Below are 12,405 nucleotides of genomic sequence, written 5' to 3' on the forward strand. Positions count from 1 at the left end.
TTTTCAAAATTAACGGCTAGCCGAAGTTGGAATCATATTTTTTTTAAGCAATCCTATCAGTTATAACAGACATAAATATATTAACCAACATGATTGCTCTATTTTCTGGCCAACCAGCCAGCCCTTTAGCTCTTTGACCCTTTCAGATTTTGTGGGGCCCATGAACCCTCTGACCTAGCCCTCGGTTGGAGATGATTTTCGGACTATTTTTAGTCTTCTGGCTTTCTAAATGCTTCGGATGGAGATGAGCTTAGTAAGAACGTGTTGCTTCCTCTTTTTCTACAGTCAAAAGTCGTTTTTACCCATTTGATCCACATGTCGATCATCGTTCATCTCTTCAATTCCACTGCGTTTTCATCGCTTTACCCTTCGGTTTGTGTTTTGTCTCTCGCCAATCTCTGCTTCTCTCCAGGTTTTGCTCTTGCTTTTAGTTTCTCTCAAATCTTCTGTTCTTAGTTTTGGTAAAATATTCACTGCAGATTCTGGTTTTTCTTTTTTGGGGGATTGTTTGGGTTCTCTGTTTCCAAAGGGGTTCTACATCGCTGTAAACCTTTGATTTGTCGTTGTTTTGCAAAATCTTATAAAATTTGTATCAAACATTTTTTTTTCTTTCTAATTTTGCGATCGCTGACGCGAGAGTTTCAGAGTGTTTTCCTTTTTTTCCGTCGTGATTCTGGGTTTTTGGCCGGCCTTCTGACGAATTTTTAGTGTAACCTGGGCACAGCCTACCTTCAGATCATTGTTCAAACAAGTTTTATTCAACTCAGGTTGGTTTTCTAACACCTGTGTGTGAGTTGTTTGGTTTTGCGGTGAGTTGTGCTAGGTTATCCAGGCTTTGCCTGCTAAAAGCGGATTTTGTGTTTGGTTTGGGTATGATTTCCCTCCACTGAGATTTGATAGGAGTTGGAAGGCTGCTGTTGGTTTGGGTTTGCTTTCCTTGCTTCCACTCCTTCGTAATTGTGTATGCATTTCTTATTTGAATAAGTGTCTTTGTGTTTTTGTTTTTGAAGTTTCATTTTGTATGATTTCATTTTAATGAATGTGTCAAATTTTAAGAAAGCAGGAGTGCTTTGATGAATTGTTTCTTGATTTTGTGTGATTTCATTTAGATGGATATCTTAAAATTTGAGAAGGCATATGGGCTTTTAACATTTGTTTTTCATTGTTTAAGCATCTAATGTTATCATGTAAGGGACCAAGTTCTCCTGCATTACTATAATTACATATATATTTTTTTGAGAAATATGATAGTTCATTGATATAAGGAGAAGCAATACAAAGAACGACTAGGTTTTTTCTTCCCTTTACCTTTCTGTTGGCTTTTCTCTCTCGCCAATCTATGCTTCGATCCATCTTCATTTTGTGTTCTGTTCTTCTAAAATCTTGCATTCCTCCCAAATCCTTCGTGCTTTATTTGGCAAAATATTCACAAAATTGGCCTCCAAATTTTCGTTCCATATTTTTGGTTTTTGGGGAGGTTGTGCGTTTGTGTAAAAGCTGGATCTGCAGGTAAGAGTTCTACTTTGTACAATGGTTATGAACTACAGTTTGTGTTTGGATGGCTGTGATTCATGTTACACGATCTTGGTTTATATGTTTAGTCTAACAAGAAAAGACATCCCCAAATCAAACTCTATGGTACTGAAATCAGTTTCTTTTCTATGATGTTTAAACTTGGGTCGTTTCTTCTGCCCCCTATTCCTTCTCATTGAATCTGGTTCTTCAGGTGTTGGTCTCTGTTATCATCGGCGATCCAAGAGTTGGGACTGTTGTTTTTTTCATCACTTTTGGCTATTCTTTTTCACTTTCATTGTATCACTTAGTTTTTAAGGTGTATTGATCAGGAAGGACAAAAACTTAACATTTTTTGTTGATGTGTATTCTTTCATTTTGATTAAGAGATATGTCTCTGATTATCAATGTTATTGCTATGGGGTAATTGTTTTGTTGTTATAAATTCTTGAAACTGTAATTCCCTCTATCTTTGTCGTGTTAAAACTATATATTGTGATTGCAGGTTTTTAAAAAGTTGACCTTCGCAAATTGTTCAAAAAGAAAGCAATTCTGCTATTGATTAGTATAAAGACGCAATAACAAAGGTAGAAATAAAATGTCTCGCATGATATATTTTGGTTTGGGTTTGTATTGTGTGATTTCTGATGTGGATTAATTACTTGAATGATTTTGGATTATGATCCTTGCATGTTTTTTCTTTTTGTTATTCTTTGTTTTGACAGCATTTTCTACTAATCTGTTTTATTGTGTTGGTGTGAAACTACATTATAAGACTCTTTTAATTGATTTGCTTTGTTTTTCTCAGTTTCTATTAGATGTTCTTTGCAGATATGAATAGTTATTTTACACCTATTTGATAAAAGATAGCGTCAAAACTCCTCCAATATGTGTTCAAGCTGTCCCCCTTCTCTTTCTAATTTATATAATTTCCATACGCTCGACCATAACACTAAATTCCGAATTTCTTGCCCACAATGATGTGTCTTATATCTCATGGAGAAGCTCTCAAGTCCACTACACTGTCCAACTTTTTTGCCCACTTCAGGTACTGCTTTTAGCATCAAAATCCTATGTATGTCTAACCTTTCTTGGCATTTTCAGTTGTTTTAGGGCAATGATGTGCATGAATTTGTACAACATAAACTTACATAGTTTGTGAGTTCAACCATTGAGGTTTCTAACTGGGTTTTGATTGTTTCACTAAACTTCTATACGTTTCAAATGTTTAAACATTGACACTTCTAGCTGAATTTTCATTGTTTGGTTAAACTTTTATGCTTCATGGTGCCTCTGAAATATAAGTTCACCATTGGTACATAATTAAGATTGGACTTGATATCATTTAGGTTTGATTCGTTCAACGCTCTTGATTGTTGTTTTCAAGCCAACTAGTACATTTTCCAACAAATTTACAAAGAACAACCAAGCTGGATTACAACCAGATTCCATCAAATTATATCACTATTGGTATTCCAGCTGCCCACCTTACAGAAATTACAAGGTTTGCTCCACTCTATACTTCCTTGATACATTTCATTCAAATTTGTATATTTCGGTAAGAAACAAACTTTTATCTATTCCTTGAGTTAGGCAGAGTTGGAAATAGATTGAATTAAGCCGAGTTGTATACATAACTTTCTACATGTTTTATGCTGTTTAAAAACCCGCAATATCGCGCGGACACTGTTGTTAGTAATGACTAAAGTAGGGTGTTATAAAATAAGTAGACGACGAAATTGAATATGTCGCAGTCAATAATTTCTTCATTTTAAGGTCATTCCTTTTTGTAAAAAGATGAGGGACGACTTGGACAATTGACAGCTTAACCCAAAATCCAAATATTGTTCTTTTATTTATTTGTGTTCCTCTTTTGTGCAATTCAATGAACGGAAAGGGATCCTCTTCAGATTCCTTCTACCAAAACCTACTAATCAACAAATCCAGGCCTTTGAAATTTGATCCAACGGTTAAAAATAGGGGATTCGTTTCAAAGTTATAATAACTTTAACCGTTGGATCAAATTTCAAATGTCTGGATTTGTTGATTGGTAGGATTTGGTGGAAGGGATCCGGAGAGGATCCCTTTCCCAATAAACTAGTAGTCTGATAATGCGTATTTTTCCCACAACAAAAAAAAAAAACAACAATCAATGTTTTGTAAAATTTCTCTTTTTCAAGTACAAAATTATTGGCAAACACGATTTGATACGAATTACTGGTTAGATTTGTTTTGACTTCAATCTTCGTGACACACGATGAAATAAAGCACACTGGTAGGAGCTCGAATGGAAAGGACAAATAAAAAAAAGGAAAACCAAATAAGAAAGAAAATAAACAAATATAAAAATATGAAAACGTCCTAAACTATTAAAATCCGAATAAAAGATGGTAAATGACATAATTCGCTTGAATTCAGCCTGGGCTCGTTGCAACATAATGAGACTTCTAGATCACATCATTCTCTTTGAACCTATATATTACAGATCCAAAACAGACATACCAAACCAAAATTGTTTCAATCCAAATAGTTAGAAATTCCAAAACATCCACTTTTAAAATATAATTATAAAATAACCTATTAACACGTGAATTATCAATTTTCAATTACTTTTCATGATTGTCCCCACTTGCTTTTATTTTTATTACTTGTGAAATAACTTAATTCTTGTCCTACATCATGAGTACTTTTGCCACGTCATGCCCTATCTTCACTCTTAAGTTCTCTATTTCTTAAACCCGGAAAGTGGTCCAAGTTCTCACTTTTGCTTCTATATCTAAGAGAGAAAGAGATCATTTCCGAATCATTTCCACCAAATTCACCTTATCAATTAATTCAGGTTTTTGAAATTTGATCTCATAGCTAAAGTTATTATAACTTTTAAAGGGGTTTCTTGTTGTTAGCCGTTAGATTTAATTTTAAAGGTCCAGATTAGTTGATAGGGTGGATTTGATGGAAGAGATCCGAAGATAATCAATTTCCTATCATATACGAGGAGATCGATTAATGATGCAGAGACATCAAAGGTGACCAATTTCCTTACACACATGGTGAAATTGACAAATACCTAAGAACACACCACAACATAATAGAGTCGACGAGCAAGTTCCTAAAGCCACAAAGTCTAACTATAACTATACATACAATGGTACAAAAGAGGACGAGAAGGAGAAAAATATTCATTCCATTACTTCGGCTATTGAATATGTGTTGCTTTTATATATATATATATATATATATATATATATTATCGACCGATTTTCGACATTCTCTTTGTTATTATATTATATGTGTCAACAAATCATGAAATAAGGAGACTTATCAAACAAACTAAAGACTTATCAAACACATAAATGCCTTTTCCATTCAGACTTTATATCTCCTAATTCAAAGCTTCCTTGGAGTTCAAGTTCATTCAAGCACCTTTCATCGCACTTGGTTGTATTAGTGAATCCAAATCATGTCAATATTTTTCTCATCTTGGGTTTATTGGGATTTTTAGGGTTTTTGTATGTAGGAGTTTGAGACCCTCTTGTCCCACATTGGTCAACAGTATTTTTTTACTAGCCTTTATAGAGGCTTATTCTTTCTTCTTAGCAATTAGAACTTGGACCATTTGGAAATGAATTGAAGGCTTGGGCCTTATGGTTGTGTGGATTAGGCTTGAATATAATATAGCTTAAATACAATTAATATTAATTAATCAAGACAAGGGCATTGGGCCTTATGGTTGTGTTGATTAGGCTTGAATATCATATAGCCTAAATACAATTAATATTAATTAATCAAGATTAGAAAGAGTTGTACATTTTGATTAAAAGACACAGATTTGAAAAAATGTGAAACAACCTATATATTTGAAATCACAGTATCCAAGTGGGAATTATCTTTTCTTCCTCTTTTTCTTCCGTACGAAATTTCCTGAGCGTAAGCACACAAAGCAAATTCGCTAGAATTCTAGAATCCAGTGCGGGTTGTAGAATTAGGTAGTTGAATCCTGGTCGAGCAGACGTTGTAGAACCACAAGCACAAGAGTGAGACGAAAATACTGTTCGAAGGACATAGCTTTTACGCTAGCCTCTACCTTCTGTGAGCAAGTTAGTATCATTGATATTCTTATATTAGTTTCTGTATTTATTGTATAATTTCATTCTGCACATCAAGTATTTTTGGTTAATAAAATATTAGAATTTCAAATTCTGTTTATTTCTGTTATTTTTTGTTTATTTCTGAATTGTTCTCCAACATTGTATTGATTGATAGATTTGGAATGAATATTTTGTAGAAAAAAAATTATAAGTTAACAATTATAAGTAAAAGTTTGATGAATTTTTGGAAGCTTCTATTTTATGATCCAATTGTTATAAATTTATGGTCCCACCACTGAACATAACCACCGAAATTTGGGACTGGACCAGATAGACGATTGTTGGCCACACTAAATGTATTAAGCCTTTTGAGCTGGACAAGTTGTGCAGGAATTTCACCAAAGAACTCATTGTTTTCAAGCTTAAGCACATTCAGATAGCTACAATTCGGAAGACTCGGTGGATTTTCCCCGAGAAGCTGTTCGATGAGAGATCAACATATGCATAATATAATTTGAGAGGAATATAATAACATCACATGAGGATTTTCATGGTACACTGAAAATGCTTCGGAACAAGAACTCTGCATATAATTTAACTTAAACATAACTTAAAAGGAAAAATGTTACTGGCTACCAAAGTTTAAATCCTTGATAGAAAACCCGCAAGCGATCCACACTAGGAGCTCTTGGAAGGAAAAAACAGACAGAAAAAGGAAAAGCAATTACAAAACCAGCTGCTGCTGCAATAACAACACTGTTTGACTCCAAAGCCTTAACTAGAGTCGATTGACAACGCTTCAGAGGCTTCCCACAAAGTCCAGCATTGTTTGCGTAACTTTCTGCAGTGATTGCAGTGCCAGTATGGCTACCGAAGTTTGGGACTTGGCCAGACAAAAGATTGTTGGCCACGCTAAATATTTCAAGCCTTGTGAGCTGGCCAAGTTGTGCAGGAATTTCACCCGAGAACTCATTGTTTTCAAGCTCAAGCACATTCAGACAGCTACAATTCGGAAGACTGTGGGGGATTTTCCCCGAGAAGCTGTTCGATGAGAGATCAAGAGTCGTAATAAACGCTAGGATTCTACCAAGATCTTCAGGAAGAGGTCCACTGAGCTTGTTGCTCGAAAGATCCAATCCAGATAAGCTTGTGCAATTCGCTACACCACGAGGAAACGGGCCCTTGAGTCCCAAATCCGAAAGCTTGATGCTCAAAACTTTGCTCTCGTTTGCGTGCCAGCACTCAATACCAAGAAATTTGCAGATGAAGCCTTCGGTGTGGTTGCTAAAATCCCATGAAGAGTTTAAGTAACCTAAAGGGTCCTGAAGTGATGCTTTTATGCTTTTGAGGCAGTTGATATCACTCTCAACAGCAGAGCTGAAACTACAACTTAGCAATAAGACGCAACAAATAAAAATGTTGCCAAGATGTTGTTTGCTCAACAAGATATCACGTATTAAGAAAGCCATCAAAACGGTCTTAAAAATTTCTACTGTTTTAATAAAATTGAAGCCAAATGGCCAGAGCTAGAGATAGTGCTCAATCAAGCCCACAAATTCTCTAGCTTTTAATAACACTGGGGAATGTGAAAGAACCCAGAAATTTCACGCGGAAACAAAGTTCAACGAGAAAATTATGTCCATGATCCACGTCTTTTTTTCTTGACCCCTACCCTACGTGAAACAAAAATTTCTTCATTTTGAGGTCACTTCTTTTAGTAAAAACTGAGGGACGACTTGGACAATTGACTACTTGACTGGGGCTTGCCAGACCCTGCTAGAGTCTTTGCGTGAATTGCGGTTGTCTTCCTGAGATGGCTCTGTTTCATTATAAACCTTGACTTCTCAGACGTGAATCACACTTCCCTTGCCCATGCATAATTTTTTTTTTTTTTTTTAACAAACGATATTATCTACACTAAGAGAGAAATGATAAGCTAAGCCTCACAATAAAGTAAGAATGATATGATTCAAATTCGTCATTGACGAGAACCAAACCTAAAACCTCTCACTTACAAGTGAAAAAGAATACTATTAAACCGTGGTGGAGCAAAAGCTACTTCTTGTGGAAAACGAGGCTTAAAGCTCAAGCTGATAAGAAAGGGATAGTGAGACAAGAAGAAATAGTACATTAAGAAGGGAAATTCAAAACAAAGGGTAATCAAAACCTTACCGGACTAAGCCTACAATCACCCTTTCGAGCGTACCATATATTATTTCAAAGGGCTCAAACCCAAAACATTTACTCATTAAAGATATGGATCTATAACACTTATCAGGTAATTTGATCGCGTATTACATGGAAAATAATATGAACTCGTAAAGATATTGAAGACTAACCAGAATCTCTAGGTGAGGGGGGGGGGGGGGGGTGGGGTGGGCATGATGCTTGCTAATCATTTCTTCATTGTTCAAAAGATACCAATCATGCGCTAATAAAATGGACATGTAATTGTTAATAATAATAATAAGGCCATTCAAGATAAGGAAAATTAACGAAAAGTCCAAAAAAACTTTCCTTTTAATGAAAAGTATTTTTTAAAGGTATAGTGAATAGTGACTGTTAAAGATAAAAATTTGATTTTTCGTTAAAAGTATACAGTATCGGGAGTGTTTTGTTAAAACTCCCTTAAAAATATAGAACTTGATAACCTCTTTCAAATTTATATATTAATCAACTTAGCTAAACTTAATTTTTTTTTTTTCCTATCATTTGTTCATAGGAAGAAGGAAAGAAAAAAAAAAAAAAAACCCGAATTAGGAGGGACGTAACTTCTCTTTATTATCTTGGGCTTTTGGGATTATACTGGTGGAGCCAGATTCAACCTGGGACCACGGTGTTGTAGGCCCAATTGGTGAAGTCTCTGTTTGGCTCAATTTCTATGTTATTTTCAAGGATAGTGATACCCACACACCCAATTTTACATATCACACATCCTTAGAGCAAGTCCATCGTTGTGAACTGCTCGGGGAACAGTGGACCAAACAGGGCTTGATAGCCCGGCAGAAGCCCTCCAACGTTGGGAGCCCGAGGGACTAGGCAGGCCCAAGCAAGAGGCCTGTGAGGAATTGCCAGCCCGCGAGCCCGAGGTGGACCTGACGCAAGACTAACATCAGCCTGGCGTCAGTCACATTTTTAAATTTTTTTCTGTCAGGCACTTGCGCCTCACTCGCGCATGGGGGCGCGTCAGCCGACATATTTTAGACCCCAGGGGCCCGCAGTGCAGTCTGCCTCAATTACCATTGCGAAGCCATGTGGCTTCCCACGGTCCGTTCGATCTCAACGGCTCTTCAAAATAGGTCGTCCGATTTGCAACGGTAATAAAAAAAAAAAATTTGATTTAATATAAACCGTTCGATCTGAGATCGACGGTTGATATTAATCTGCTTTATAAATAAAAAAATAAAAGAAAAAATAGTTTTAAAATTAAGAAAAGTTACCGTTGTGACACGTGGCACAATCCGGAGTGTTGGAATTCAAATTTTTTTATATCCAACGGCAGAGATTAATTAGTTGAATAAAAATTTAAAAAAAAATTGTAAAAAATTCGAAAAAAAATCTGAAATTTTTTTAAAAATTTTTTTTTTTTACTTTTATATAAATACCTTCTCATTATCATCTACCTTACACCACACTTTCATATTTTCTCAACTACTTTCAATCACATTCCTATCTTTCTCTCAAAGTTTCAATCCAATTTTTTTCAATAAAATGAATACTGATGCAGATACGAATTAGTCGCTTGTTGAAGATGTTGCGTTGTGTACTAACTGGGTTGAAGTTACTCATAGTTCGCTTATGGGTAATGACATGCAGTTGCGAGAAATATGGAGTCTTATTCATACCAATTATCTTGAGAAAATTGGTGGGAAAAGAACCAAAGAATCGATGTCCAGTCGTTGAAAATTACTTAACCAATCGTTTAGTACGTGGAGAGACGCCTTGGCACAAGCTAGTAGTAATATTCGAAGTGGGGAAAATTACTCGGATCAGATAACAATATATTATTTATTTGTTTGTACTATACCCAAATTTACATTATAATTATTTGTTTGTATTATTTATTTGTTACCTACTTACATTATAATTATTTGTTTGTATTATTTATTTGTTACCTATTTTCATTATAATTATTTCTTCTCCCGCATTGTGTAGCAACTTCAAGCACAAGTTTGGTACGGTGCCAAAACCAAAGCAAAAATAAATCATTCAACCGGTGGGAATGTTGGAATATTGTCAAAGATTGTCTTAAATTCAGAGTTGTGCATGTCGGTCCAAAAGTTTTCATGAACAGCACCCCTCTACACTCTACACCGGATCATGGCTCGCATGTTCATGAAGATGATGCAGAAGAAGTGCCCGAAATGCCCCTCCCTGAACAAGCATCGGGTTCGACCCGTTATCCAATTAGGCCTGAAGGTAAGAAGACTTCAAAGAGAAAAGGGAGTGCTTCCAAGAATGATTATGCAAAGTACATGGAAGAACTTGCTCGCCAAGGTGAATTGACTTTGGCGAGGGAAATGGCGAAATTTGAGGCTGATAAGGCTAGAGAGGAGGCAAAAGCTACAGCTATTGAAAGAGAGTTTCAAGCCAATGAGAGAGAAAGATAGCTACTTAGGCAACAAAAGGGAACAGGTTAGAGAAGAAAGAATGGCTCAACGAGATCGTGAGATTATGAACATGCCTTTAGAAGGGAAGTCTCCAAATTCTAAATTTTTTTGGAAGTCGGAGAAAGCAGACGTGGTGCAAAAGAGGCGTGCAAGAGAAGCGAGAGCAAGACAAGATGGTCCTAGCACCATAAGAAAAGATCATCCTAGCACCACAAATTGGTTAAGTGATGATGAATAGAGTAGTTTTTGTAATCGGAGCCCATAATTTTCCAATCACTTTGGGTTGTAATTTATTATTTATTGAATATGGTACTTTATGTTGTTTCCAATTTATTGAATTTAGTACTTTATTTAAAATGAGAGTAAATTTATTGAATTTGGTAAGTTATTTATACTAAGAGAATATTTATTCAAATGACAAAAACACACCAAATAAAATTACATGAACATACCGAATAATAAAAAACTCACTAAAGCTGAACTAAAAAAAACACACCAACTAAAATTAAATAAACACACCAAATAAAAACAAACACACTAAATGAACTTAATTATCTTCAGTTTGTTTCTATGCCCACTGGTGCTCTATCAAGTCATTTTGCCGGGTATTGTGCATACATGGCATTTGAAATGCAGTATATCGTTGAATGACCAATTGATTGTAACATCCATCCCTTTCTAATGGCTCATGTTGCACGGGTTCTTCGGTGGCATCATGAGTGCAATATATACGTGTTCTTGAATTGTTCATCGTGTCTAGCTCATATTCATCAACGGCATCATAATCTTACTCATCTTCCACAATCATGTTGTGAAGAATGATGCACGTCATCATGATAGATCGAAGCGACTCTACATTAAACAATCTGGTAGCACCCCTGATGATCGCTCAGCGAGCTTGGAGGACACCAAAACAACGCTCCACATCCTTCCTGCACCCCTCTTAACAGCTTGCAAAGTGTTTTTCCTCTGCACTTCATGGACGTGGCACTGTTTTGACAAATGTTGACCACCTTGGGTAAATGCCTATTGCTAAGTAGTATGGCCCGTCGTACATACGTCCATTGACGCAGTACGTGACTTTTGGTGCATTTCCTTACAAGACATCGTTGAACACTAGGGATTGGGCAATGATGTTGAGGTCATTTTGAGCTCCCGCAACCCCGAAAAAGGCGTGCCAAATCCATGTATCAAAAGATGCCACCGTCTCCAAAATGATACTTTTTGCTCCTTTTCTGTCCCCATAAGCGCATTGCCATGCACTTGGACAGTTTTTCCACGTCCAGTGCATACAATCAATGCTTTCAATCGTCCCAGGAAAACCACACATCTCGGCCTTCTTCAGAAGCATTTGCAAGTTCGTGTTTGTAGGTTCCGGAGGTACTCTGCGGTGTAGATAGATTCGATTGTTGCGCAAAACCTCATCAAGGACTTAAGAATGGTTGATTTCCCCATCCTTGTTATCTCATCCACTTGGTCTGCAGATGCTCCATATGCAAGCATCTGCAAGGCAACAGTAATTTTTTTGCTGAGGAAGGAGACCCATTGCACCAAAAACATCCTTCTTTTGCACAAAGTAAGAATCATGGTTGCAAACAGCAATCATGATTTTGTTAAACAAATGTTGTTCCTTTCTAAAACGACGTCTAAAGTACGTATCAGGGAATGCACTATTACGGACAAAATAATCGTCTAAGAGTTCCGTACCTCATCGTTGCCTGATTCTATCAAGGTTTCCGGAACAGCTGGGCCTGCAAATCTGAGCCACAGCTTGGATGACTCGACGGGAATGTGAGGCTCTGCCCATTCTTGCTTCGTCATCTCTCCTTTTACGCTCCTCATTCTCTTCCCTCTCATTTTTTGCCACTTGGAGATTGAACATTCCTTCTGATTGGTTAAACAAATCTTCCTCTTCCTGATCGATCTTGAGAAAATTGGTGTGAGATTTGTGAGGATGGATGGTGGATTATATGGAGGATTCAGAAAGAATTAGGTTATAGATAATACCACATGGCATGCCGCCATTCGTTAAAAATCTGATGGAAATCTATCCTCAAAGATTGTAAACAGATTATGACACGTGACGCGACGTAATTGGTTAATAATCTTATCAGAAATCCATCATCAATAATTGTATTTTCAGATAATGACACGTGGCATGCCGTCATTCGTTAAAATCTGATGGAAATCTATCC

The 12,405-nt window shown here is 36.4% G+C and overlaps 1 protein-coding gene and 1 long non-coding RNA gene across 2 annotated transcripts; one reads left to right on the top strand and one right to left on the bottom strand.

The window, feature by feature from the left end:
- The first annotated feature begins 419 nt into the window (after window positions 1-419).
- Window positions 420-3,253, top strand: LOC137727277 (uncharacterized). The gene is made up of 2 exons (XR_011067780.1): window positions 420-767; window positions 2,018-3,253. It is a non-coding gene; the product is annotated as an uncharacterized lncRNA (long non-coding RNA).
- A 2,641-nt stretch (window positions 3,254-5,894) lies between these two features.
- LOC137727276 (probably inactive leucine-rich repeat receptor-like protein kinase At5g48380) lies at window positions 5,895-7,124 on the bottom strand. The gene has a single exon (XM_068466142.1). It carries the CDS (start codon window positions 7,067-7,069, stop codon window positions 6,233-6,235), a length of 837 nt encoding a protein of 278 aa, XP_068322243.1. The 5' UTR covers window positions 7,070-7,124; the 3' UTR covers window positions 5,895-6,232.
- Between the last annotated feature and the right edge of the window lie 5,281 nt (window positions 7,125-12,405).

Source organism: Pyrus communis, chromosome 3, assembly GCF_963583255.1.
Source record: "Pyrus communis chromosome 3, drPyrComm1.1, whole genome shotgun sequence".
NCBI classification, from domain to species: Eukaryota; Viridiplantae; Streptophyta; class Magnoliopsida; order Rosales; family Rosaceae; genus Pyrus; species Pyrus communis.

Coding starts and splice junctions, on each gene's coding strand:
- LOC137727276 (XM_068466142.1), bottom strand. CDS start 7,069: ATGGCTTTCTTAATACGTGATATCTTGTTGAGCAAACAACATCTTGGC.